The sequence below is a fragment of the Agelaius phoeniceus genome, chromosome 23, assembly GCF_051311805.1.
Source record: "Agelaius phoeniceus isolate bAgePho1 chromosome 23, bAgePho1.hap1, whole genome shotgun sequence".
NCBI lineage: Eukaryota > Metazoa > Chordata > Aves > Passeriformes > Icteridae > Agelaius > Agelaius phoeniceus.
Genome location: NC_135287.1, coordinates 7,409,361 through 7,436,788, shown reverse-complemented (window position 1 = coordinate 7,436,788; position 27,428 = coordinate 7,409,361). Strand labels below are relative to the sequence as shown.

The 27,428-nt window shown below is 58.5% G+C and overlaps 1 protein-coding gene across 3 annotated transcripts in view; it reads right to left on the bottom strand.

Moving 5' to 3' along the window:
• Positions 1-27,428, bottom strand: part of DSCAML1 (DS cell adhesion molecule like 1) — a 100,676-nt gene that overhangs the window by 18,031 nt on the left and 55,217 nt on the right. For 2 of the 3 annotated variants that reach the window (XM_054647395.2, XM_077189929.1), the window contains exons 4-11: positions 11,634-11,780; positions 10,130-10,408; positions 9,173-9,448; positions 8,377-8,673; positions 6,196-6,468; positions 2,951-3,229; positions 2,640-2,759; positions 2,326-2,502 (exon numbers count right to left, since the gene is read on the bottom strand). In XM_054647395.2, the coding sequence (XP_054503370.2) occupies positions 2,326-2,502; positions 2,640-2,759; positions 2,951-3,229; positions 6,196-6,468; positions 8,377-8,673; positions 9,173-9,448; positions 10,130-10,408; positions 11,634-11,780 (1,848 nt within the window). Of the gene's footprint in view, positions 1-2,325; positions 2,503-2,639; positions 2,760-2,950; positions 3,230-6,195; positions 6,469-8,376; positions 8,674-9,172; positions 9,449-10,129; positions 10,409-11,633; positions 11,781-27,428 lie in introns of those variants that run through there. The other variant, XM_077189930.1, reaches the window with a different exon arrangement.

Below are 27,428 nucleotides of genomic sequence, written 5' to 3'. Positions count from 1 at the left end.
AGGCCACAACCAGAGCTGGTCCCCCTCTCTGGGCAGAGACAAGCCTGGGAACAAAGGGAGCCAACAGCCAGAGCACGCTGCCGTCCCACACCCGGCTGGGGCACGAGCCGCTTGGCAGAGCGCTGGTGACAACTGAATGGGAACAGTGACAAGGGTGACAAGGGCTGTGCCTGCCTCCCTCGCCCCCCTCTTTCTTGTTTGGAGCTGGCTCTGTGATGTTAATTTGATTGCACCCGTCTCAGCTTCCTTTCTACACTGATTAGCTGAGTTTCACCTGAAGCATGAGATTAATTCAAATTGCATGGAAGCAATCAGTTATGCTCGCGCTGTGTGGCAGAGAACTTCCAAGGAGGGCTGTGCCACGACCATGGACAGAGACCCCTCTCCTGCCCCCTGGCTGGACCCCTGGCACGGGGCAGGCAGAGGAGCCCCCTCCCCAGTGCCCAGGGTGCTGCCGCTCTGGCACAGCGGGCAGGAGCCCGGGGATGTGACTGTCCCCATCCCACATGCTCCTGACACCCGTGCAGGTGTGCAGCCATGTGCTAAATGGCATTTATCACGCACTGCTGGGCCCCTCACCTGCGCCCAGCCCAGCCTGCTGTGCCCCCGGGCACACACTCGGATACTCCAGCACTCCCCACCTTTCACTCCTCACCTTCTGCGTGCTGGTGAGTTCCTTCCCAAAGCAGGGAAGGACAGGCTGCCATGCTGTGGGAACCCAGGGGCCGTGGCACCCAGGGACAGGAAAGCCTCAACCCCGTGGGTGACATTCCCAAGCAAATCTGGTGGCTTTTCACACCCACCACCCCCCGACAAAAGCATCACCCAGGTGCTGCTGGCTCTGCCCAGCCCAGGGAACTCAGGCACACAGTGCCCAGTGTGTCACCTGGCTGTCCCAGCTCACCCCTGGCCGTGGTGCCAGGGCAGGGCACGTGTGACACCAGCTGGCTGTGGCACTGCCCTCTCCCCTGCTGACCGCCAGCACGCTTTGTTTGGGCTCTGATTAACTCTCATTTAACTCAGTCCGCAGTGGCCTGACTTTCAGGGAAAGCCAGTGCTGATCTCCCTTTAATTGGGCTGACATTTCACTAAACAAACAAAAACCCCAAAATGAAACAAAACAAAGAGCCCATCTAATGCCTAATTGGCTGTGGCGCTTGGTGTACCTATTCATCCAAACCTTTTCAAAGGCAGCGAGGGCTCCGAGGGCTCCAGGAGATGCAAAAGCACTCGCATAATAAGGTTATGTGCTATTCAAGTCAGCAAGCAACCTGTCCTGGGATGCAATTACAGGAGCTAGCAGGGACACGGCACCAGCCCGGGCTCCCAGACTTGGCATGCTCACTCGGGATTAATCGCCTCGACTTTGTACCTGCACTCATTGAAGTGCCTTGTTTGAAGTGGCTGGGTTTGATTCATCAGTGCAGGGATAAATTAAACAGCTGACAGCGAGGGGAGTGGGAACCTGGGAAGGCAGAGGCTGCGTGGGGAGGGGAGAAGCCCCTGAGAGAAACAGCTGCTGGTGTCAGGGAAGAAAGCAGCAGCCTGGGGAGGGGAGGCAGGGCTTGGTGGTGACCAGAGTGGGCTGCACGTCCCCTCTGCCCACAGCACCCTGAGCGGGCAAGCAGGGGGATGGTGGCTCCCATGGCTTCACCAGCAGCCTCCATCCCCTCTGGCACAGTGTGCTCACTGCCTCATTCCCAGCATGGTCAAGGCAGAGTTTAGTCCTCCTGAACCCAATCCTGACCCCAGCCCCTCCTGGAGACACCAGGAGTGAGGGTAATTGCTCTGGACCCCCTCCACCATCTCCTTGTGGAGGTTTGAATGCTCCCAGCAGCAACGAGCCCAATAACTAACAGGGAGCTGGCAATTATACATTCTGCTGATAGCAACGGGAGAGCAATCCAATAACACACACAGTTCAAACACGGTGTCTAACAACACTTCCCAGCCCATCCCTGTCAAAGCAGCCCAGCTATTTCCTTTCCTCCTGGATGATGTAGATTGATTGCCTGGTTTTATTAAAGACAAAGTGTGTTTAATAGCAAAAGGGAAGCGGGTCCCTGGAGGGGAGGAATCGATGCCCTCCCGTGCCCTGCATTGATCGTGGGGATGCGTGGGGCCGGGGCTGGAGCACGGCTGGTGTGGTTGGAGCCCTCAGAACAGAGAGGGAGGCTGTGCCACACCAGGCTCTGCTGGTGACCCCGTGTCCCACAGCCACCCTCACCGTGCCCAGCTCTGCTCCCCGGGTCACGGCTGTGACGCTGCCAGGAGCAGGTCCCTGTGCCCCTGACGATGCCCCGTGGCACAGCCCTGGGTACCTACTCTTGACGGTGAGGAACATGGACTTGCTGATGTCTGTGCCCACGCCATTGCTGGCCTGGCAGAGGTAGTAGCCGATGTCCTCCTCCAGCACGTGGCGGATGAGCAGGGAGCTGTTGGGCAGGATCTGGATGCGGCCCGTCAGGGGGATGGGGTGGTACTGCTGGGGGTTGCCACTTCCTGGGAGGGGACACAGAGGCACAGAGCTCAGCTGAGGCACAGCAGTTCTCACCAGGCTTGGAGCTGGGGTGGCCATGCCCAAGGGACTCTCCCCAGTGTGCACTGACATCCCCACACATGCTGTGACCCATCCCTACCTTTAGCGTGCTTCCACATGACTTTGGGAGGGGGGTACCCATCAACGGAGCAGTTCAGCACCCCAGCTTTTCCATAGATGCCATCTTGGTTGTTGGGTTGGACCACAAAGCGAGGAGGCACTGCGGAGTTTGGGAGGAAGGAGGGTCACTGCAGGAAAATCCCATCAGATCCCTACAGCTCCCCACTGCCTGTGAGCATGGGGGTGCTGTGGCTCCTCACCCTGCCAAATCCCCCCTGCTGCCCGCTGTGCTGCCCTCCCTCCCTCCCTTTCCCAGCAGCAGCAGGTGGGATGTGGGGGCTCCAGGCTCACCCCTCACGATCAGCTGCCGCTCCCGGCTGACGGTGGCAGCGTCGTTGCTGGCGATGCAGGTGTAGTTCCCGTTGTGCTTGAGGGACACGCTGGAGATCTGCAGGGAGCTCATGAACTCCTTGCTCTCGATGGTGACCCCAGAGCCAGAGAGGATGACGTGCCCGTCCTTCCTCCAGGTGATGTGGATGGGCATGTCCCCGGAGGACACCACGCAGGGGATGTAGAGGAGCTGTCCGATGGAGGCTGGCGGGAACTCGAAGGGCTGGATCAGAGGAGGGACTGTCGAGGGGAGAGGAGGAGGATGCTGGAGAGCCCATCCCAGGAAAGCCTTCCTTGAGTGGGGATGGGCTGCAGTGGGGCTTGGGGAAGATGCTGTCCCGGGAGGAGAAGCAGCTCAGAAACTAAGACAGGCTTTGATTCCACCAGAACAAGGCCAGGGGACAGCGGGCGGTGCCGTCCAGCAGAGAACAGCAGGAAGATTTCCCCCACCTGGCAGGGCCACCCTGCTGAGAGTGGGATGGAGAAACGCTGACCCTGCACTGGGGAAAGCCCCAGCCACCCCCAGCACGTGCCACCCGAAATTCCACCTCAGCATTTATCCACTCCCAGAAAAGCCTTTATTAGATGGATGCTTTTCTTAAAGGTGCTGGATTCAGAACCAGCCATTATCTTTCTGATAACTTAATTAGGCAACTGCAGCAGCATCTCTGGCAATGTGGGAGGGGGAAGAAAGAGGAGAGAGGGAGACAATTAGCTTAACAAGGCTCAGCACCTGGTAGATGAGATCCTCGTTCTGCAGTCTCCATAATTAAATTAGCAGCCTGCCAATTGTCCCTTCGGCAGCAGGGAGCTGCCCTCCCGTGCAGGCACAGGGGCAGTTCCCTGGACCCCCGTGTTCTTCCCTGGGCTCCCACCTCCCCCCTGTGCCCGTCCTGGCACTCAGGTAGCGCTGCCTGGTCCAGAGCATGGCAAGCAGGGGCTGTCAGTGTCCCCCAGGTGGGAGCACTGCCATGGGGCAGGCAGGTACAGGCAGGGCTGGCCTGTCCCTCTGCCTGTGACAGCAACGTGGCTCGAGCTGCCAGAGCCATGGAGCCGGTGCTGCCTGTTTTCCATAATTAATGAATAATTAATTGGGAGTGCACTGCAGTCTATTGCAGAGCAGGGATGGGCTTGTGGACCACGCCTCTCCAAACACGCCCCTCCAGCCGCTCTCCCTGCTCCAGCTTCCCGCAAACAGAGCTCACAACTCCCCTGTCCTTCCCAGACCTCTTCCCACTGCCATTCTCCTTTCTCCAGAGCTTCCAGGCTCTCGCTTGCCCGCAGCCTGGAGCACCCTGCCCACGGTGCCACCACAGAGCCCATCCCAGCAGCTCCAGTGCAGAGGTGGCCCCGTGAGCAGCCTCTGCCTTCCTGTAGGGCAAAGCATCACCCCACAGTGCCCTGGCACTGTGTCAGCCCTGCGCTCCCCAAAACTGCAGCCACCTGAGCAGCGCTGTGGGGGAGCCCCAGGACAGCACCAACACACAGGGGATCAACTCAAACCTTCAAAGATGTCTGCAGGAAGAAGGAGCTGTCAGGGCACCTTGGAGGAGGCTGGATTTTGGATTGTGCTGCTGGGGAAGTGCAGGGAAGAGCCCCCGATCAGCAAAGCCCTGTGGAGCAGGGAGGTTTGAAACTGGGATCCTGGGGGTCCCTGGCCAAGCAGCAGCAGCTACACCTGGGCAGGAGCTTCCCTCAGCACGAGGTGGGGATGGGGCCTCATGAGCAGGGCTGCACATCCCCGTTCCTGGGGGGAGCAGAGCCAGAGGGAACCGTAAAACTTTTCCTGTGAGATTGGAAGGAGCTGCACAACTCACTGGTGGCATTTCACGTGGTCACCAGGCACTTGGGGCTGTAAAAGCTTTATGGTGCTCCTTGTGCTACACAGTTATGTTTATTCACTCCCTGACTCTCTGCTAGGGCCTTTGCTATTCTATTCCACAGGCCTTTTATCCAGGGGCCAGAGGAAATGAGGAATTCAGCCAGCAGGGCTGGGTGTAAATCTCCCGCCGGGGAATGAAGACGTCTGGCCCGTGCTGCAGCACCTCCAGCCTGCTCACCTTCCTCAGCCCGTCACCAGCCACTAATCGAGGCAGTAAATCCACTCTGGGAAGGGTTCAGCAGCAGTTCCTTCCCAGGATACACAAATCCTCAGCTGAACTTCAGCATCCTGCACCCTCTGAGGGCACCTCCCAGCAAATGCCGTTATTTAAGTGCTCACAAACACCGTGAGGTGATGTCCCCACATCAGCCCTGCCTGTCCCAAGACAAAACCAACATCTCTGGCCTCTTTCCAAGCCCTGGGGCTCCACATGGGCAGGGATTTATGTGAGGTGAGAAAAGCAGGGCTGGCCAAGCCCTGCAGACCCCAGGGGCAAGAAGACCTCCCTGCACCCCCTCAGACAGGTTACCCACAGCCTCCTCTCCCCTTTGGAAGCCTGCGAGAAGAGCATTAGCTAATCAAGTGGTAGCATCTCTAATCAGCTTGATGCTCTCTCTCGCTAACCTGATTCCTAATAAGAAAATGGTGGCTGGGAGGGGAGGGAGGGGGATCAGAGTAAATCCAGCGCACGAATCCCCCGCTGGGTGAGAGGCAGGATGACAATTGGCCGGCTCTGTCCCCAGCGCCGCCGTGTTTGTCTGAATGATTTACTGCCAACACCGGGCTGGCGACGGGCGGAGCCGACCCCGCAACTCCCGAGGAGGGGAGATCCGGGAGCTCCCAGCACAATCTCAGCCAGTCACTGGGAGGGAATGCATCCGGCTCAATTCATTAGGACTGATAGCTCCCTCAATGGGGCTGAATAATTGATGGCCTGGAGAAGCTTTTAAGATGTTCTGTGCGCTCGGAAGACCGAGAGTATGATTTTTTTAAAAGCTAGCACACACAGAAAAACATCGGTGAAGGTGATCCAAGCAAAGGTTAGATGTTTTAATACGTTGTGTTTACACCATAAATCCTTGCTCCACCACTTGTAAGGGGAAATGGATACGGCGTGGCTCGGGGCAGCTGCTGGCAGCTGGCAGGACCAGGTAGCCCAGCCAGCTCCCGAGGACTGAGCTGCCACACCTGGTGACCGCAGAGCACAGCCGCCACCTCGCCATGCAGGTGCTCCTCTGCCTCCATCCCACTGTGGGAGATCCCGAAACCAACCCGGATGAGCTCTCCCTGCCACCAGGGGAAGCATCCCCTGCCTCTCTCTCACCTTTGACGGTGACGTGGACGCTCTGGCTGATGGAGAGCTGGGGCTGGATCAGCACGCTGCACAGGTACTCTCCTTCATCCATGCCTTTCTGCACATCCATCAGCTTCAGCGTGCCGTTCTCAAAGACCACTTGGCGGTGGTTATCGGGCAGCAGCAGGGAGTCCTTGTACCACTTGATGGAGTAATAGGGGTACCCGATGACCCTGCAGTTGATGAAAGTGTCCCTACCCGCGACCGCTGTTATGTTCTTCATGGCACGGATGCTCGGGGGACCTACATATTGGGGAGGAAGGAAGAGGCAGGCTAGGTTAATTCCGAAGGGCCATTTGCTTGCATGCACATCTGCTGCTATTCCAGAGCGAGCTCCACAGGCAGAGGAGGTGACCAGGGCGCCCTGGTTTGGGTGAGGAGGCGGCACAGGCTCCTCTCAGCTTCTGTGGGGACAGCTGCTCTTGGCTGCAGCCTCCAGCTCCAGCTGCTCTCCCTCACCACCAACAGGGCTGTGCTCCTGGGACACAGCCACGCTTCAAACAGCAATGCCACCGCAGTGCTGGGGGAGCTGAGCCCACACACACCACTGCTGCCCACTGCGGGTGGTGTCTGTTCTCTGCTCTGGGCACTGTGCCTGCCCAGGGTGCCTCCACCTGGCTCCTCTGAGCACCAGAGATATGGGAGAGATGGGGAGAGCTCCCCCACCATCACAGCCTCTCTCTGTCTCTCCCAGGAGGAAGCTGCCTGCATTGTGCCAAACATCCTTGGCAAGAGCTGCCGTGGGAACCTGACTTTCACTGGCAAAAACACTTCACCTCCTTGAACCCCGCCTTTCTGTGCCCCCCACTGCCAACCTGCGTGTCACTGAAAAGCCAGACAGCCACCAGCCTCTGTCTGGCTTTGGAGCTGCCTGAGGACTGGGAGAATGCTGCAGGTGAGCCTTTAAACGAGAGGTTTCATGCATCAATAATTACATTGTTCTCCCAGTCGCTGCATAAAATAGCGAAGTAATCTAAAGATTAACCCTGTCTTGACTCCTCATCCTGAGGGTGTAGCAAGATAACAGCTTAACAGGCACTCAGGATCAGCTGATGGACAGTGTTTTTCATTCTAGGATGCGTTAAGAGAAGGAGCAGGAAGAAAGGAATTAGCATCTGGCTCTGTAGCCATGTCTTGGGCCTGTTTGAGGGACATGCTCTGTGCCACTGAAAAAGAAACCCGAATCTTATCTACTGACAGCCCATCAAGAGCTGAGAGAGGGGGAAAAGGGAGACAAGGGAACATCCTCATTGAAAACGCTGCTCTGGCTTCTCCTGGCTGAGGGAAGAACTTCCTCCGAATTCAGCAGTAAACGGCAGCAAAATTCCGACTCTCCTGGGATCCCAGCCAAAAAGCCACTAGATCCATTTCAAACCTGAGACACAGACAAACACAGCCCTTCAACCCTCATTCTCAGCAGACAAATAAACGCTCCCTTATCTTGTCTCGCTCCCACCTGTAAGCCTGGGAGCTTTAATTGGGGATTATTAATGGGCAGGGGCTTACAGCATACCCCGTGCCTGAGAGCACTCCCTGGAACACACCGAGCAGCGCGCTGCAGCCGTAATAACACGGTGATTAACGCGGCCATGGCTTTTAGCAGACAAAGAAAATACAGACATGACAAATCAAAGCTCATTTTCCACGATTTCACGTGCTGCCTCATCATCGTTTGTCATGGAGATCCTGGTGCCACCGGGCGCGGTGGCTGCCAAGGAGTGGGGCTCCAGTAGGGAATGGGGGCAGCACAGGGGACCTGGGACACTTCTGGGCCTGCCACCTCCTTCTCCATGGTGGGGTCCCTCAAGGGGTGCCTGCCCGCCCTGTGCACACCCCAAGGCAGGGTTTGGCAGAGTGAGAGTGGACCCCAATGTGGTCAGTGCTGCCCTTTGACTCTGCAAAGCCAAGCTTCAGCTCTCCAAGCCTCTGGAATTGCTTCCCACTTTGTTAAACTCCCTGCTTTAGGCATCAGAGAAGCTCAACCCTGCAGGCGTGCGAGGAGTGTGACAGGGCTCAGGGGGTGAGGCTGGGGTAGCCAGGGGAAGAAGAGGGAGAGGCGAGGAGGAGCGATCGGCTGGGGAACAGAAGAACCAAAACCAAAAAAAAAGCCCAGTAAAAGTCCTATTCTGATATTTAAAAGTAGACAGGCACCTCTTACGTTTATTCGCGCTTGGTATTCGGCGCTGCCCACCGAGTTCCGCGCGGTGCACCGGTACACGCCGCCGTCCTTGATCTGCGGGCTGCTGACGTTCATGTGGCTGACGGTGGTGCCATCAGACATGGTGTACTGGTTGGAGCGGTGCCCGCTGTCCCGCGGGATGGGCTCGTCGTCCAGCGCCCAGGTGACGGTGGGTGGCGGGGCCCCCTTGGCGGCACACATCAGGGAGAACTGCTCCCCGGGGTTGACCACCTTCTCGCTGAAGGAGGAGACGATGCGGGGGGTCCCATCTGGGGGGCACCCAGCGGGACGGGGGTCAGGGAGCGGCAGCCACGGGCAGCAGCAGTCACCCGCCAGCAGGATGGCACTGAGCTCCCACCCCATGTTCAGCCGGGACAGGAGCCCCGCTGGTGACACGTGCATGGCTGTGCCGGTGTCCCTGTGGCACGGAGATGCAGACAGGGGCGAGGGGACACGGATGCCAGCTTGAGGGGACACCTCCCTCAGCAGAGCCCATCCCTTATCCAAACGCTCGGTGGGCTGGATCAGGGAGGGCTGCCTAGTGAATGGGGTGCCCAGGGGCTGGGGATGGCAAGTCAACAATTCTTTTGGTCCTTCCCCATCCCAGCCATGCCGTGCCCCTGCAGACAGCACACAGGGCCCAGGAACAGGCTGGCAGCAGCCTCAGGACCCTCACCCCCGTGGGTCTCCCTGCCCCCCAGCCATGCACAAAGCATCCCCTCAGAGAGGGGCAGAGGAAGGAGTCCCCAGCCCGGGAAGCCAGCTCACCCTCCAGCGTGATGATGGAGAAGTCCTGTGCCGTCTGGGACTTGCGGGTGGCGAAGCACTGGTAGGCGCCGGAGTGGCTCTTCTGGGCGGCCGTGATGAGGAGGGTCTCGTTGCTGATGCCCCGGATGGAGATGTAGTCATCCACCGCCACCAGGTCCGTGTTGCGGTACCAGCGGATGACGTACTCGGGGGACCCGCTGAGGGCACAAGAGAGGATGACGGTGCTGCCGATGCCCGTTTTGAGCTTCTTTGGTGTGAGGGTCACACGCAGAGGGTCTGTGAGAGAGGGAGAGGCGTTGGCTTTGCCGCGGGAGGCGGCTCATCCCCGCTGAGCGCTCTCCGCTCCTCCTGCCCCGGCAGCGCCAGCCCGGCTGCGCTGTAAATGTCACTGCACAATGAGGCAGGTGGCCCTGCCACTGTCCCCGCTGCTGGCAGCCCCTGCTTTCAACAGCAGCTCCAGGCCCCCGGCAGGGGTACGCTGGGGAGGTGGCAGGATGGCTGGAAGAGGACGTGGTCCGTGTGATGGGCACAGTGCTGGGCTGGGGACACACCAGGCTGGCTCTCAGCAGGCTGATGATGCCCGGCTGGCACCGTGCTCCAGGTAAGGCAGGCACAGTGCCTCTGGTACTGCCAGGATCCCGGTGACAGGAGGAACCCCCAGGAAAACAGCACGTGATAAATACTTGGCCTGCCCAGATGGTATTTACTGTTTGGCTAGAGCTTATTTTATGTAAATCGACATAAATTTTATGTAAATCAACAAAGCAAAGCACAGAAGCACCCAACACGTCGGACATGTGCAAGACAGTGGCTTCCAGCGAGCCAAACACTGTGCCAAAACACAAGGCTGTTGTTTATACAGCTGTATAAACCTCTAAAGCTGAATACTGATCAAGGCTTTGCGTGTCAGAAGGCAGCAGGACTGAGCCCCCCACCGCTCCTCCCGCCGGCTCTCACCTATGACCGTGAGGGTCCCCGTGACCTCTGCGGAGCCGAAGGTGTTGGTCACCTCGCAGATGTAGGTGCCGCTGTCCTCCACGCGCAGGTCGCTGATGGTCAGCCCCGTGATGCGCTTGCTCCAGCGGCTGTCGGCGGGGAGCGGCCGCCCGTCCTTGATCCACCGCACGGCCGGGTTGGGGTAGCCCGAGGCGATGCAGGGCAGCTCCACCAGCCGGCCCGCCTTCACCTCCCTGGACTGGAAGCTGTCTAACATGGTGGGGATGGACTCCGCCGGGTCTGGGTTGGGAGAGGAACTGGGCTCACCCGGGGAAGAGGAGGAAGGGAGGTGTCTCAGGGACACTGGGATGGTGACACCGCGCCCAGCCAGCACCATCCACGAGAGACTGGCTCTCCCCACTCCCCCGAGCTGCTGGCTCTGCCACAGAGGAGTGCAGGATGCACCCCGTTATCCTTGCTGAGCACGGGGTGCCCTGTCCCACCCGGCCAGCGCAGCCCTTGGCAGCCAGGACAGCAGGCTGAGGTGGGAGGAAAACCACATCCTAAATAGCTGATGGGAGGAATAAACTCAGCATCGGAGGAATTACTCAAGGTGACACCTAATTGGTGCAAAATACACAAATTTTGTGGCACATTTCAAAATTTACAAGCAAAAGGGCCCATCAGGCAGCTGGGAAAGTAGAAAATTAATCACTAAGTCTCAGGCGTGAAATTAAATTCCAGGGGAAAGAAACCTCTTTCATTACTCCCAAGCAGAAGTAAAACGCCGTGACGTGTAAATAATGACAGCGACCGGGAGGGGACCGGGCCAGATCGGAGCGCTCGGATTGGGGTGATCCACCCGGGACGCCCAGGCACCGCCGGGACGCGCGGCAGGACGGGCACGGCTGGAGCCCGGCTCCCCGAGAGGCGAGATTCGGCAAGGCCCGCATCTCTTCCGTGCCCTCCGGGGGTTAATTCGAGGAGCCGGTGCGGGAGCACCCGAGGATGGGAGCAGCATATGGCAGGGAGCGGGAGCGCCGCGCCGAGCGGCTGCAGCCGGGCGAACTCCCTCCCTCCCTGCCGAGCGGAGTAATTTGGGCAGTGAGCGGAGCCGGGAGCGCCCCGAGACACCCGGCACTCCGGACTGCACTGCCTCCGCCGCAGTATCGCTTGCATGTTCGTCACATCGCGTCAGGCTGCTCACATCGCGGGCTGTCACATCGCATCGCCGCCCGCCCCGTCGCCTCCCGCTCGGGGTGACGCGCGGCACCGCCACCGCCGCGCCCGGCCAGCCGGGGGGCTGCGGGCTGGGGGCACGGCCGGGCACTGCCGGAGCCCCGCGCAGCCCCCACGGCCCCTCCCGCCCCGCACCGGGACGTCCCCGGGCTGCGGGGACCCGAGGCGGCGATGCCAGCGCTCCCTGTGCGGGGCGGCAAGAAGGGGAGCGGGCAGCGGGCAGGGCTGGGCCCCCTCCGGGCACGGGGCCCGCCCCCCGCCCACGCCGGCAGCCGCACGGGCTCACCTGAGACGGAGAGGCGGGCGCCGTTGCTCTGCCGCGTCTCCCCGCTGTACTTGTGCTTGGTGATACACCTGTAGGTGGACAAGGCATCTTCCTTCTGCACGTCCGATATGTACAAACCTCCATAAGAAGTAATAAAAAACCTATTTTCTGGAGACACAAAGGGAGGAGAAGAGTGAGCGAGCCTCCCCTGGCCCCAGACTAAGCACCCGGGTCAGGCAGAGCCCCTGCACTCCGAGCTGGCACCGGAGCTGTGGCAGGGAAAGACGGACCCTGCTCCACCTCCCTGCACCCTCACCACATCGGGTGCAGCTCTGGCTGAAGTTTCGGACAGGCTGCTGAAGTTTGGTGAGCCACAGGAACCTCGTGTGTGCAACAGCAGCCCTGGCGTTTGTGGGCACCGCCTCCCTCCATCACTCCCCCTGGGCGAGCACACACACACACCCAGGTGTAAGCACACACACACACCCGGGTGTAAGCACACACACCCAGGTGTAAGCACACACACCCAGGTGTAAGCACACACACCCAGGTGTAAGCACACACACCCGCCCGGGTGTAAGGACACACACACAGGTGTAAGCACACACACACACCCAGGTGTAAGCACACACACCCAGGTGTAAGCACACACACACACCCAGGTGTAAGCACACATACCCAGGTGTAAGCACACACACACACACCCGGGTGTAAGCACACACACACCCCCAGTTGTAAGCACACACACCCGCCCGGGTGTAAGCACACACACACCCGGGTGTAAGCACACACACACACACCCAGGTGTAAGCACACACACCCGCCCGGGTGTAAGCACACACACCCAGGTGTAAGCACACACACACACCCAAGTGTAAGCACACACACCCGGGTGTAAGCACACACACATACCCAGGTGTAAGCACACACACATACCCAGGTGTAAGCACACACACCCAGGTGTAAGCACACACACACACCCGGGTGTAAGCACACACACACACCCAGGTGTAAGTACACACACCCGGGTGTAAGCACACACACACACACCCAGGTGTAAGCACACACACCCGGGTGTAAGCACACACACACACACCCAGGTGTAAGCACACATACCCAGGTGTAAGCACACACACACACACCCAGGTGTAAGTACACACACCCGCCCGGGTGTAAGCACACATACCCAGGTGTAAGCACACACACCCGGGTGTAAGCACACACACACACCCAGGTGTAAGTACACACACCCGCCCGGGTGTAAAGGTGGCTCTGGGTGTCTCCACACGCCCCTGGAGCCGCAGGGCTCGGGCTCGGGCGGGCCGTGGCTGCAGAGGGGGAGCGGGGCGGGTGGCACAGCCCCGGCACACGCTGCTCCGCCGCCGTGCCACGCGCTCCATGGCAACGCGGCAATTAAAAGTGAATCCGTCCCGCTGAGTTAATAATTAGCTTAACTTACTTAGAATCGTGTGAAAACAAATAAGGGCTTGAGCTGATGTTGGAGCCCCGGAGGAGGGTGGCGGGAGAGCAGCCCCCTCAGGCCAGCTGGTTTTGGAGCCTGGCACAGGGGGAAGGAGTCTTTGGCTGGCTCCTGACCCCTGTAATTCATCATGAATTATAACAGTAATTAACACCAATAGAAAGGCCTGTGTAGTGGCTACATGGAGAGCAGGATAAGCTGAGGCTCTGGAGAGGCTCCCTGCCTACCTGGAAACACTTTGCCCTGCCCCTCCGTGCCAAGCAAGGCTTTCACCCCCAGCTCTGTGGGGCTCTGGGGTTTATTCCAGCGCCAGTCTCAGCTGGGATGGGATGCTCCATCTGCTCGGCTGCACCGTGCTGCCAGCCAAACCACCCCCCACCAAACCCCACGGCTGCAGAAGGTAATTTAGTGCAGCTGAATGCTCAGAGTGAAAACCTTTAAACCCAGCCTGTAAATCAGCAACATCTGCAAATGGCTCCCTCAAGCCCTGCACAACGCCTGCTAAGCCAGGATCTAGCTGATGAGGCCAAACAACTGTTTCTACTTCCAGCACCTTTTGGAAGCACCTGGGTAGTCTCAATTTAGGCAAGAAGAAAGCTCCATGGTCAAACTCAGGAGTGCAGAGTAAGCACGAGTGACAGAGGATGAGAGGCAAATGCTCCCAGAGCACTCTGGCTCCCACAGCCTGGGCAGGACCCCAGGCCCAATTCCCTGCAAATTCTGCAGGTGACAGAGCAGCAGAAAGCAGGGATCCTCACCCAGGGAACCAGGGAGTGTCCCTGGCACAAGCCAAGGCAATGGCAGTGCCGGGCTGTGCTGGCATTGGCATCACCATTGCAGCCGTGGCTCAGCCAGATGCGAGTGTTTGACTCCAACTGCTCCACACAAGGCAGTGAGGGACTCCAAACAGCACAGAAACAGCAAACAATTAATCACAATGCCAGTCAGCTGTGGCTAACAGAGGCACAGGCGCTGCCAGGCTGGCACCCCGTGCTGATGCTCCCTGGGAGCACGAGCAGCAGCCCCAGCCCCAGGAGCTGCCATCCCCACACCTGCAGCAGCACCCCTGGGACTCCATCCCTTCACCAGCCCAACGCTCAGCCCAAAGCTCCGTGCCGTGGCTGTCGGCCCCAGCATGGCAGCACATGCCCCGCAGGCTGGCACCGGCGGTGCAGGACTCGGGGATTTGGGCTCCACCGCCAGCGGGAGCCGCCCCGGGCTCTGTGCGACCCCCGCGGAAGGGCCGGGGGAGCGGTCCCACAGCAGCGCAATAAGATGCAAATCAAACATTAATTTTTCATCTCCCATCAAACCAGTAAGCGGAGAGCATCGGCTGCACTGGAGTTTGAGATGGGGGGAGCCGGTTTCCATGGAAACGGGGCTGTATTTTGCGAAGTGCTGGCAGCCCCAGCCCACACCCTCACACGCGGCCGTGCCTGGGGATCCACAGCCCTGCGCTGCCGTGCTCCGGGCTGGGAACAAAGCCTGGTGCCCGGGATCCAGGCTCTGCATGGGGCTCCAGCCACAGCAACTGCCCCGGGGACAGGAACGGGCAGAAACCCGGCGGGTTTAGCATCCACATCCCCACCGTGGAGCGACAGGAGGCATCTGCCTCTCGCACGGTGTGGTGACACTGTTCCATCACGTGTGAGATCCACCCAAGCTGACAGCACAGCTTCCTTCCACAGCTTCCTTTGCCTTTTTTTTTTCTTTCTTTTTTTTTTTTTTTTTCCTGGGAGGGGACAAGTGCCTCTGTCGAGGAACGTTCTGCTGGCTCAGGGGAGATGCTCGGGGGGCTGTAACTGATGTGACAGCTCCAACAGACCTCACCCAAGTGACTTATTGCTGAGTTTGCCAGGCAGATTAACGTCGCAGGGCTCCAAACAAAATCAGATCTCTCTGCCCGCCAGGAGGTGGAAAGGCTTTACAGGAAGCAGAGGATTAAGCGCGTCTGTGGTCAGGCTGATGCACCTCTAATTACTCCTCCAGCTAGACCTGAGCTGCTACCTTTGGAGATACCAAAGCCCTTGGATCAAACCAAGATCCCAGCACGAGCTGAATTCCACCTAAATTCCCAGGACCTGGCCCTCACCTGGGGAAAGCATTAGGGTGAGAGGGAGGCTCTCCTGCATGGTCTCACTGAGTACACACACACCTCTCCCACACCCAGCTGCCAGTGGTGGCCCTGAAACCCCAGCATCATTCCCAAGGGGCTCCCAATTCCAAGAGAAACATTACAGCCAGTGCAGGTTACCAGCTCCTGCTCAATCCAATATAGATTTATCAAAACAACGGGGTCAGGGCTGCAGGAGGGAGCACGTTCAGAGTTCATAAGACTAATGAGATAACTTTCCCCTGGTACTGCTGCAGAATCAATAGGTGCCAGCGTTTATGAATTAGCCATACTCGGAGCATGAGCATCTCAAGGCATCCCAAACAAATCCAATAAGTGTTTGCTGCTATTTGCGGCCGCGTTTAAAGTGACAAACGCCTCCCGGGGGGAAGGCATGGAGGGGGAAGCCCCAAAGAGCAAAGCCTGTAATTTTCCAGCGCTGCCACAGTGGCACTTTTCTGCTGTGGCTGCTGCTCCAGGATGCCGTTTGCCCGGCATGGAGCTCGCCTGGGGACAAGGAACATCCACAGCAAACCCAGCCAGGATGGGAACTCCTGCCCGCCCACGATCACCGCCTCCCTCCCGGGGACAGCACAGCCCTGGGACCAGCGCCCAGCAGGGCAGGGGCACAGGAGGGGGCTGGCATCGGTGCCCATGCACCAGAGCTGCCTTTCATCTCAGCAGGCTGAGCCCAGCTCGTGCCACAGCAAATGCTGAGAGCAGAGGGGGCCTGGGCCGGGCACTGAGATTAAAGCTCCCTGCGTCCCTCCCCGGCGGAGATGTTAAAGAGGAGCTGTGAGCTGAGCCCGATGCAAATTTCATAGGACCTGCACAAATCTGACAGATTTATTTACGTGTTTGCCTGCCGTGGGGATGCCAGGGGAGCTGCAGGGCCGTCGCTGCTCGCAGCCCGTCCAAAGGCAGCGGAGCTCTCCGGCAGAGCCGGGGCAGCAGAGCTGGGAGCTCAGCCAAAGGTTCCCACCTGGAGGAGTCCCGGGCATTTGTAACGCGAGTGGCGCCAGCTGAGCCCGCAGCTCGGGCTCCTCCTCATCCTCCTCTCCTCCTCATCCTCCCCCAGGAGCAGTGCCCCTTTTCCCTTTTCCCGATGGTTTCTGCGGGAGTCAGGGCAGAGGGAACAGCAGAGGAGGGGTGGAAATCGGGCAGTCGTGACGGGCTCTCCACCTCCCCTCCCTAATCTCCTTAATAAGCGTGGCTCCATCTCCTCCCGTTCCAGGATTAACACCCATCTCTCATTCTCCTCCCGCAACAAGATTTTATTTCTAATTACGCTGTAATAAAACTGGGCGCGCTCCCAGGGCTCCTTCCAAATGACTTGTCGACACTCGGCGAGATTGAATCCTACTCGGGCCGTTTCCGGCACCTCTGCCGGCTGCTCATTAGGCATGCATGAGGGAGAGGGCTTAAGAACAGAATTACATTTAAATGGCTTTTCTGAGAGGGAGACGTGAAACAGGAGAAGAAAAAGCAGGAAAGGTTTACGAGGAGGGTGTCACTGTCACCTCCGTGTCACACTGCTGTCCAGCAGCTGTTTGTGCCCCGCTCCTGGGGCTCTGGGGATCTCACAAACCAAAAAATCCAAGAGGAAACACTGCAGGGGATTTCTGAGCATCCAGTTTTTGCAAGAGGATGGCAACCAGGGACATGTGTCACTGACCACTGCCACCCTGCCCTGGGGGTGCCCAGGACACTGCACACCGGCTGCTGTGCTGGTGGAGAGGTTTTCCAGCAAAACCAGGGATTTTCTTCTCAGGCCGTAGGAAAACACACACCAGAACAAATGATGGGCATCATCAGGAGCTGGCACTGCCAATCCTGCATCCTGAGCAGCCAGCACGTGGCTGCAGTGGAGCACCGTGAGCACCGCGTTTCCCTGATGCTTTCCACACCGCGTTTCCCTGATGTTTTCCACACCGCGTTTCCCTGATGTTTCCCACACCGTGTTTCCCTGATGTTTTCCACACCGTATTTCCCTGATGTTTCCCACACCGTTTTTCCCTGATGCTTTCCACACCGTGTTTCCCTGATGTTTCCCACACCGCGTTTCCCTGATGTTTTCCGCACCCTGTTTCCCTGATGTTTTCCATCCTCACCGGACTCACTGGCAGCGGGCAGCCTCTGCTGCCTCCCAGATCCAGGCTCACGAGTCGGCAAAATTGGGCAAACAGATGTTAGGAAAGATCTCTCTCTATTAGCTGCCTCGGAAGTGAGGTATCCTGCAGGGCTGGCAGGAGTTATTAAATCAGGAGTCATTATTTACCCAAGGGCCAGTCTTGCGAGTCATGTTCCTAGAAGTAAATCCGGAATTATGCTGCCCACGGAAATGGATTCACACGGGTGTGAGGGAGAGCACAGTTTGCCTCTCCGGGTTTTGATCCACCTCTGAGTCACCGGAGCGCTTGGCAGCGAAACCCAGCAGTGTTTGGGGACACTTGGGTTTGTTTGCGTAAGCGACTTTGGGAGTGGCACACTTTCACCGAACCAGAGCACGCAGGAGGAGGAGGAAGAGGAGGAGGAGGAGGAGGAATCCCCTGGTGGGGACCACGGTGCCGGGGCTTGCCCATGGAGCAGCCCCTGTCACCAGCCACGCTGGCAGTGCCAAAGGAGGAGGAATTAATCTCCCGAGGTGGTCCGGAGCCGCCTAATACCAGCAGAAAATTACAGAACAGGATGAAGAGCATTACAAAATGAATAGGAGGGGACTAGAGATTTCCATGGCTAATCCTGTTAACGAGACAATTTCTTATCAAACTCATTATGTGGTGGAAAGCAGCGGGGAGGGAGGGGCTGGGCAGGGAAGCTGGGGAGGGGGAGGCGATGCCGGGCAAAGGCAAAAGGCAACAGGCAAAAGGCAAAAGGCAAAAGGCAAAAGGCAAAAGGCAAAAGGCAAAAGGGAAAAGGCATTCCCGGAGCATCGGGACACCGGCAGCGGAGCGGGGCAGCTCCGAGCCCGGCTCACCCCGCCGCACCACAGCCAGGGTTGTATTTCTATTTCCGAGCGGAGCTGAGCATTGCTAGAGTGACATTTAGCACAAAACAGTGCCGTCTGCTCCGGCTCCTTCAGCAGCCCTCTCCCAGCGCTGAGCTGCAGCGAGCTGGGATTACGGCAGGCATAAAAACGTATAAAATCCACCAAGAGAACACTCAATTCAAAACGGGATTTTTGGAGCGCCGTTTTTTTCTTTTTTCTTTTTTTTTTTTTTATTTTTTTATTTTTTTAAACCTCCTGTTACGACGAGTCTCGTTTTCCGGGAGGAAGCCAAAGTAAACGCTGCGGTCCCCAGGCTGGACCTGTGTGCCCAGCGCAGGGTGCCGGGGAGCTGGGCAGGGGCTGTGCCCGCGGCCCCTCCGTGCTCATTCCCGCATCCCGCATCCCGCATCCCGCATCCCGCATCCCGCTCAGCCACGCACCAGCACAGCTGAGCAGCCTGGCGTGGAAAAACGCGGCTGTGGCTGAGTGATTCCCAAAAATCCTCGCCAGCCCCTCCATCCCCTGCCCCCGAGAATCAAGGAGGGGGTGGGGGCTTCGCCGCTACTTTGTGCACAGCATTTAATTTTCTTTTTTTTCTTTTTTTTTTCATTTTTTCATTTGCTATTTAAAAAACCGCGGAACTAGTCAGATTTCATGCTAATGAGGAGAAAATCTGGATCGAGGACTGTGCAAAAATTTGCATCTCAAAGAGGAAAACAGGAAGTCGCTAAGAAAGGAAATTCCACGCAGAGGTAGCGGGTATGGCCATAATTAGGCTAATGCTGCCTGTGTTCTGTCAGCTCGCTTCCATCAGCCCCGGGCTGGCAGGGGACAGCAGACCTCCCTGCCACCACGCCGTGTTCCCTGCCACGGCTGCCAGCCCCGAGAGGGATGAGGAGGGATGCTGGGCACCAGGCTGGCACTGCGGGACGGAGGATGGCACGGGAGGGAGGATGGCATGGGAGGGAGGATGGGATGGGATCGAGGATGGGATGGGATCGAGGATGGGATGGGAGGGAGAATAGGATGGGAGGGAGAATGGGATGGGATGGAGGATGGGATGGGATGGAGGATGGGATGGGATCGAGGATGGGGTGGGATGGAGAATGGGATGGGATCGAGGATGGGGTGGGATGGAGGATGGGATGGGATGGATGGCAGGGATGGATTTCATGGGATGGATGGTGTGAGATGGATGGCATGGGATGCAGGATGTCACGGAATGGAGCATGGAACAGGGAGTGTGGTGGCCACAGTGCCCTGGGCAGGATGGCTCACAAAGAATCTGGAGATTCTCTGACAGCACCTCCAAGGCCATGGCACTGCCCACAGCCAAAGGGAGAAACCCCCACGACCCCAGCCCCAGGTGCCCAGCCCAAGGCAGGAGAACCCAGCCCCAGGTGCCCAGCCCAAGGCAGGAGAACCCAGCCCCATATGCCCAGCCCAAGGCAGGAGAACCCAGCCCCGGGTGCCCAGCCCCAGCCAGGTGAGCCCAGCCCCAGGTGCCCAGCCCAAGGCAGGTGAACCCAGCCCCAGGTGCCCAGCCCAAGGCAGGAGAACCCAGCCCCAGGTGCCCAGCCCAAGGCAGGAGAACCCAGCCCCATATGCCCAGCCCAAGGAAGAAGAACCCAGCCCCAGGTGCCCAGCCCAAGGCAGGAGAACCCAGCCCCAGGTGCCCAGCCCCATCCAGGTGAGCCCAGCCCCAGGTGCCCAGCCCCAGCCAGGTGAGCCCAGCCCCAGGTGCCCAGCCCCAGCCAGGTGAACCCAGCCCCAGGTGCCCAGCCCAAGGCAGGTGAACCCAGCCCCACCGCCTGCCTCAGCACACAATGAGCCGTCGCTGTCCCCCATCTTGAGAGGGGCTGATTTGCAGTTTTGCATCAATTTTCCTCTGTTTTTTTAATTGGGTTTTGCTGCCGCTGCAGACATTACTGTGCAAACAATTCTGAATGGCTCGAACCAAGATATTTGCTCATAAAAATCCATCACCGGCACCGAGAATGACAGAAATGGAAAATGCCTAATGAAAACAAAGGGGAAAACAACAGGTACCCTGGTCCTCCGCCATCCATCACCAACCTTGGATTATTGATGGGAGGGGGAAAAAATTCTCCCATCTGCAATCAAATCTTGAGAAATCTTGAAAAGCCAAACACCACATAGGCGGAAATTCTTTGCCCCCACTTCAGTCTGCAGGAGTTTCGCCATAATTATAATAAGAGTGAGGCTGCTGGATAACATGAGAATTATTTTCCCCACTTACATTGTCAAATGATCATTTTGCCCTGCAGTGAAATCTCAATAATTATAATGCCGAACCGTGAAAGAACAAAGAAATAAAAAAAGCAGTGTTTTCTTCCAGGGAGCGGGGGGAGGGGGGAGCCGCCATTGCAGAACTCAGAGTGCATCCTTCCTCTAATTATCCTTTCCAGGGCTCTGCATCCCTCACCCTTTCCCCACGGCCTGAGCCCCCCATAACTCCCTCAGCTGGAGGGGCCTGTGTGGATGGGAGCAGCCCAGTGTGGCAGAGCTTCCCCACTGAGGAGAGAAGGGGGAGCATGGTATGGGCTCCCCCCAGCCCCAGTGCCAGCCCCAGCCCTGCCAGGAGCTCCCCTCAGTGCTGCCCACGGGGTGTAGGGGCTGCTGTGGCCAAGCCAGCCGTGGCTCAGCATCCCTTCACACCCATCCCAACACCGACAGCCCCCGGGCAGGGGAGAAGCAAGGAGAGAGGAGAGAAAGGGGACAGAAAGCAGAGGGGGGCGTGGGGGGGTAAAGGAGGCGAACAAGAAAAACAAGACGACAGAACGCTTGCTCCACAGCCCTCGGCTAAATTACAAACCAGTTTACTGAGGTGGAAAGCTGCAGTGAGCTGAGGAGGAATATGTGGAAACCATCTGCAGATTTAAAAATAATCTATTTTACGATCACCCTCGAACATATTCTTTTGCAGAAACCAAATAGGATTTGTTGTTGTTGTTTTGTGCAAACTGTTAGGGAAAAATTACTAGAAACATGCAGGGGGTTTTGCCTTCTTGAGTACTGAGAGGCTAAATATGCCCTTCCTTATGTTTAGAATAGTAACAGTCATCTTAAAATTAACTTGGTCTGCATCAGAGCTTAAAACAGTTGCAATTCAGAGCCTGCAAAAGCAGGACAAACCTGTGCTGGGATATCTAGCGCTTGGAGCTGACAGATGTCTTCCTACATACAGTAAATATAGGTCGTCTTTTCCTACCCAGAGAACTGTAGATCTTAATTAACCAGGCCACTAGCAGCATATGTAATGATTTTTTTCAGCTTGCTAAGTAAACCCTCCCGTGATGAGAGGGAAGGGAAATGAGAGGCACGTGAGAGGGACCCCCTCTCTGTGTGCCGCGGTCAGCGCAGCCCTCGCGCCGCTGTTATTTCACGCTATAAAATCTGGCTAACGAGATGGGAAGGGTGTGCAGTGCCACAGCCCCCTGCCTGTGTGCAGCCCAACAGTGCCCAGCCAGCCCTGAGCCTGAGCCCTGAGCCCTGATCCTGAGCCTGAGCCTGAGCCCTGGGCCTGAGCCTGAGCCTGAGCCTGAGCCTGAGCCCTGAGCCTGAGCCCTGAGCCTGAGCCCTGAGCCTGAACCTGAGCCCTGAGCCCTGAGCCCTGAGCCTGAGCCCTGAGCCTGAGCCCTGGGCCTGAGCCTGAGCCCTGAGCCTGAGTCCTGGGCCTGAGTCCTGGGCCTGAGCCTGAGCCTGAGCCTGAGCCCGAGCCCTGAGCCCTGAGCCTGAGCCCTGAGCCTGAGCCCTGGGCCTGAGCCTGAGCCTGAGCCCTGATCCTGAGCATGAGCCTGAGCCCTGAGCCTGAGCCCTGAGCCTGAGCCTGATCCAGAGCCTGAGCCTGAGCCTGAGCCTGATCCTGAGCGTGAGCCTGAGCCCTGGGCCTGAGCCTGAGCCTGAGCCCTGGGCCTGAGCCTGATCCTGAGCCTGAGCCTGAGCCCTGAGCCCTGATCCTGAGCCTGAGCCCTGAGCCCTGAGCCTGAGCCCTGAGCCTGAGCCCTGAGCCTGAACCTGAGCCCAGCTCGGCTGGCAGGGGCTCCACAGACTAAACCACGCTTCACCTCCTAAACCACTCCTGGATTAAATTATCCCTGGGCTCAGAGGCAAATGAGCTAATGAAATTCATGCTGCATTATGATAAAGTCGTGCCCAGCCCTTGTGGAGGGGCAGTGGGCACTGGGGTGGGTGAGGGCAGGTGGCAGAGCCTGTCACCCTCAGGCACAGTGTCCCTGTCACCCCCAGGCACAGTGGCCCTGCCATCCCCGGGCACTGTGGCCCTGCCACCCCCAGGCACAGTGTCCCTGTCACCCCCAGGCACAGTGTCCCTGTCACCCTCAGGCACAGTGGCCCTGCCATCCCCGGGCACTGTGGCCCTGTCACCCCCAGGCACAGTGTCCCTGTCACCCCCAGGCACAGTGGCCCTGTCACCCCCGGGCACAGTGTCCCTGTGCTCAGGGCTGAGCCTGGGCTGGCCACATCCCAGCCCTGGCCTAGAGGAAGGCCAGAGTTGGGTGAAGTTTTACCAGACCCTGCCTGAATGAGTGCACCCAGTGAGCCCCTGCCCTCCCAGCAGCTCTCACACGCAGGGTGCTCTGAACTGGTTTTTAAAACCACTGGATTGGGAGGAAGGGAGAGCAGAGCCCACATCCTCACACACTCTGTGTTCCTACAGCCAGAAGTGTGCCTGGCAGGGCAAGGACAGCACACAGAGATCTGTAAAGGGCAGGACTGGTGCAGGCTCCCCAGAAAAAAGCTATCCAAAGACTGCTGGAAGGAGTCAAGGTCAGAAACTCTCTGTGCAACGTGGAAAACTGCAAGAGATCTGCGCATCACTGCCCTGCACCGGCTCTGAAAGAATCCTGCCGAAGCCGAGGCCTTGTTTTGATCTGATGAGAGAACCCAAAAGCCTCCCAAAAGCAGCTGTGTCACCTGAAGCTCGGGGGTGAAGCGGGACGGTGCCGTTCGCTGCTGGTCCCACGTGTCCGGGCACGGTGCCTCCCATCCCCTCCTCCCCTCCCTGCTGCTCGCTGGGGAAAAAAATTCAGCGAGCGCGACTGGAACAAAGAGTAGAACTTCCTCCCTGCTCATTAGTGCTGGAAAAGCAACAGAAAAAAAATCCCCAGGACATAACCTCCTCTTCAGCTCTGAAGTCTGAGCGGCTTGGAGAGGGTGGTTGGATTTATCCTTTGCGTTCACCTCGCTGGAGTCGGCCTGCACGCTTTGATTGTGCAGGCTCAGAGAGGAGCCCACGCCAAGGAGGGGACCCCAGACCCACTCACCTGGCTCTGCACAGCCACAGATTCCTGCCACTTTATAGATTCCAGCGATTCCCCCAGCAGCCGCTGCCTTGGAGGCTGGAGGCAGCTTGGCACAGCTCACAGTGACCCTCCCCGGCCCCTGGGACACTCTGCTCCTTCCTCCCTGTCTCCCACCCTCCAAAGGGGGCGACTCCAGAAGAAAACCACTTCTCCTTGTGTTCCCTGCAGCCAGGAGCACTCATGGGGCTGGTGGCAGTGCAGGGTGGGATGGGGACATCCCTGCTCCCACCTCCCACCAGCGAGCAGCAAACACTGACTGAAGTGTGCGTGAGCCACAGCATCCCTTTGGAAAGGGCCAGAAGGGAGCGAGGTCCCTGCAGCCACAAAAGCCACCAGTGTGCCACCACGAGCCCTCCTCCATTCCCTCCCATTCTCCAGAGCTGCAAAGGTTCAGAGGGAGCTGGGGAGCTGCACAGGTTCCCGGGGGGAAACAACCCTGGGGTTCCACCAGAGCCAGGGCACAAATCCCTGCAGAGCATCTGCCAGGGCAGGGGCTGCACGGGCAGCTGGCAGCAGGAGCAGCCCCCTCTGCACCACACATGATCCCCTGCAGCTTATCAATAATTATTAAGACAAGGCAAATGGATGCTGACCTAGTTAGATGTTCAAGAAGAAAAGCAGCCCCGGTGGCTTTGTTTAGCAACCTGGCAGTCCTGATGGAGGCAGGCCTGGCACAGACCCTTCCCATCAAAATAATTCCCTCCTGGCATCAGGGAGCCTCTGGGCATTGTGAGGAACAGTTGAGGCTTCAAAGCCAGCAGGGAAGCACTCAGAGAGTTCACAACGTGACCTCAAAACCATTCTGGGCCAGAAGAATTAGTGAGGTGCTGTGGGATGCAGCACAACCCCCTGGACCCAGCTCTGAGCAGCGCCTTGGACACCACAGGCACAGAGAACAGAGATCCTGTGTCCTCCTGACCCTGACACAACATCCCTGAGCTCGACTTTGGCAATCCAGCCCTGCAGTCAGGTGTGATTTCCTAGCAACGAGCAGCGCAGGGCTGGGGCAGCTCACCAGGACGGCAGCGGCCTCTGCATGACTCCAAGCCCTCAAATGAGGTGAGATCCTGTCACACCATGCTGTCACCTGCCTCCCAGGAGTTCAGGGGACACAGGGGCTGCCCTGGCTCCCTGCACTGCTCCTGGCCTGTTCAGGGTTAGTCTGGGGAAAATACAGAGCAGAACACGAGGGCTTGGCACCCTTGGGTATTGTCAGCAGGCTGATCATTGGTTTTGGAGGAGGAATATCCATTTGTCACCACGGTGGCACAGACATGCACACAGCCCTCCTGCTGTAATTCTCTCAGTTTGGGGTGATCAGGGAGAGCTGGGACCCTGTAACTGTCCTGTGCCTCAGAAGGGTGACCTGCATCTCACTCCCTGTGTCACGGTTTATGTGAGACTCGAGCTCGCTGTGTGCTGCTCCTGCCTCCTCTGCCTCCCTGCAGCGCCATTCAGGATGAATTCCCCTCATCTCGTGCAAGCTCTGAAGGCTCTGGGGGTGCCCCAGAGCTGCCAGGTCGGAGCAGGGCTCAGGGCAAGGGACATGGGGACAGAGGGGACACTGCCACTGCCGGCCTGGGGGACACCTCCTCAGCCCCTGGCCTCCTGCCCAGGGCTCCCTCCTGCTCTGCACGCTCCAGTGGTGCCTTTACAGCACTGGCTGTGCCAGGACAGCCCCAGGCCTCAGTGCCAGCTCCAGCAGGCACGGCTGGGCTTGGGGACAGGCAGCCCAGCCCAGGGAGCCACCACGGCTGGGTCCCCTCGGAGGGCAGGCACAGGAGGGAGCAGGGGACATGGAGGTGCAAAGGGACAGGGTGGCATGGGCTGGGGAGCGCCTCCCTGGCTGGCACACAGCATCCAGCCTCCTGTGCCCAGCTCCAGAGGTGACAGAACCCCATGGGTACAGCCCCAGCCTCACATGCCCAGCTCCAAAGGTGACAGACCCCATGGGCACAGCCTCACATGCCCAGCTCCAAAGGTGACAGACCCCATGGGTACAGCCCCAGCCTCCCATGCCCAGCTCCAAAGGTGACAGACCCCATGGGTACAGCCTCCCATGCCCAGCTCCAGAGGTGACAGACCCCATGGGCACAGCCTCACATGCCCAGCTCCAAAGGTGACAGACCCCATGGGTACAGCCCCAGCCTCCTGTGCCCAGCTCCAAAGGTGACAGAACCCCATGGGCACAGCCTCACATGCCCAGCTCCAAAGGTGACAGAATCCCATGGGCACAGCCTCCCATGCCCAGCTCCAGAGGTGACAGAACCCATGGGTACAGCCCCAGCCTCCCATGCCCAGCTCCAAAGGTGACAGACCCCATGGGTACAGCCCCAGCCTCCCATGCCCAGCTCCAAAGGTGACAGAACCCCATGGCACAGCCCTTCTGTCCAGGGCAGGCCCCCAGATCTCCCCCATCAGCAGCCTGGGAACGCTCAGCACTTCTCCCCAGCCCGGGTCCCTCTGTCCCTGCAGCGCTGCAGCCAGGTCCCGCCTCCGAGTGCCTCTCCAAAGTGACGGGATGGAAATGATTCCTCCCTTTCAGCTGCTATTGAAGCCTCGCTGGCCGCCGCTCCGCTCCGAGCAGCTGCTGCTGCCTCGCACACGCGGGAAGGGCGGGACCGGGGTGATTTTGGGAGCCAGGAGGGGCCACTGCAGCATCCAGCACAGGCACACAAAGAAACTCCTCATCAGCAGCGTGAGGAAGGCAGCCCAGCTTTCCTGCAGGAGCTTTCACTGCAAAAGGCTGAGCTGTCCCAGGGAGGGTGACACGGGGACAGTGGCACAGGCCAGGCCAGGGATGTCCTCACTGACAGACATGGGTGGGTGCACAGGCTGGAGCAGCAGGGCCAGCACCCAGCCAGTTCACACATGTTTTATTCATAAAAACACCGCAAAGTTCACGTGCCTTCACTAATTACTCAACCTGCTCCTCTGTCAGGTGAATAATGAGGGGAAAAATAATCAGCAATTTGTTCAAAACCACATGGAGAAATTCCGAGTGCGTTGTGGCAGGGCTGTGCTCTGCATGCTGAAACCTGGGGCTGATATGATGCTGTAAAAAAACCTGGGGCACTCACCAAAGGGACCCCAAGGTAAGCAGTGCACCTCAAATCCCACCCTGTCCCACACAGCCAGGGCCACTTCCAGGTGCTCCAGGGCTGTCACAGCTGCAGCTCAGAGGGGAAATGTCTTTAAAGAGCACTGAACAGCTTCTCCCTCCTCAAAGTGCTTGGGAGCCCAGCCAGGCCTTGCTCTCCGCAGCGCTGCTAATTACCACGGCTTTCCAGAAGGCAGGAATAATTAAAGCACCTTCCCTTTCCCTGGAGAGCGAGAGTAGGAGCCTTGGTGGATGGCACAGGGAAGAGAAACCATTCCCAAAGTTCTCTGCTTCCCCAGGAGCCGAGCCTGGCAGCAGGGCAGAGCAGCCAGGAGCCTCCTGCGGGGATGCTCCTGTCAGCACCCCCAGAAGTGGGGATGGAGCCAGGGAAAAGCAGCCAGCAGCACAGAGCTGGATGGGGAACCTCAGCCTCTGAGCTGAAGGAGCACTGAGGAGCCAGCACATCTGCTCCCAAGGAGCCACTTCAGCCAGGGGACTCCTGCCTCGGCACAGCAATTATTTTAAAATAAAAGGATCCTCTGAAAAGGCATGATTGAGCATTAGCCCTGGAAGTTCCCACTTGCCCACCCAGAAATGCCAGTGTGCTGTGCCACCCTGCTGGTTTGGTGGGTGGAAAGACAGGGCCACCAAGAGGGAGCTCTGTGGCCACTGAGAGGCTCCTTTGGCCAGCACTGCCTTTAGACACGGGCTCTGCAACTGCAGCAGAGTTGCAGTCAAGCATCAGCATCTCCACAGCAGCAAGCAGGAGCGTAATCACAGAGAGGTGAG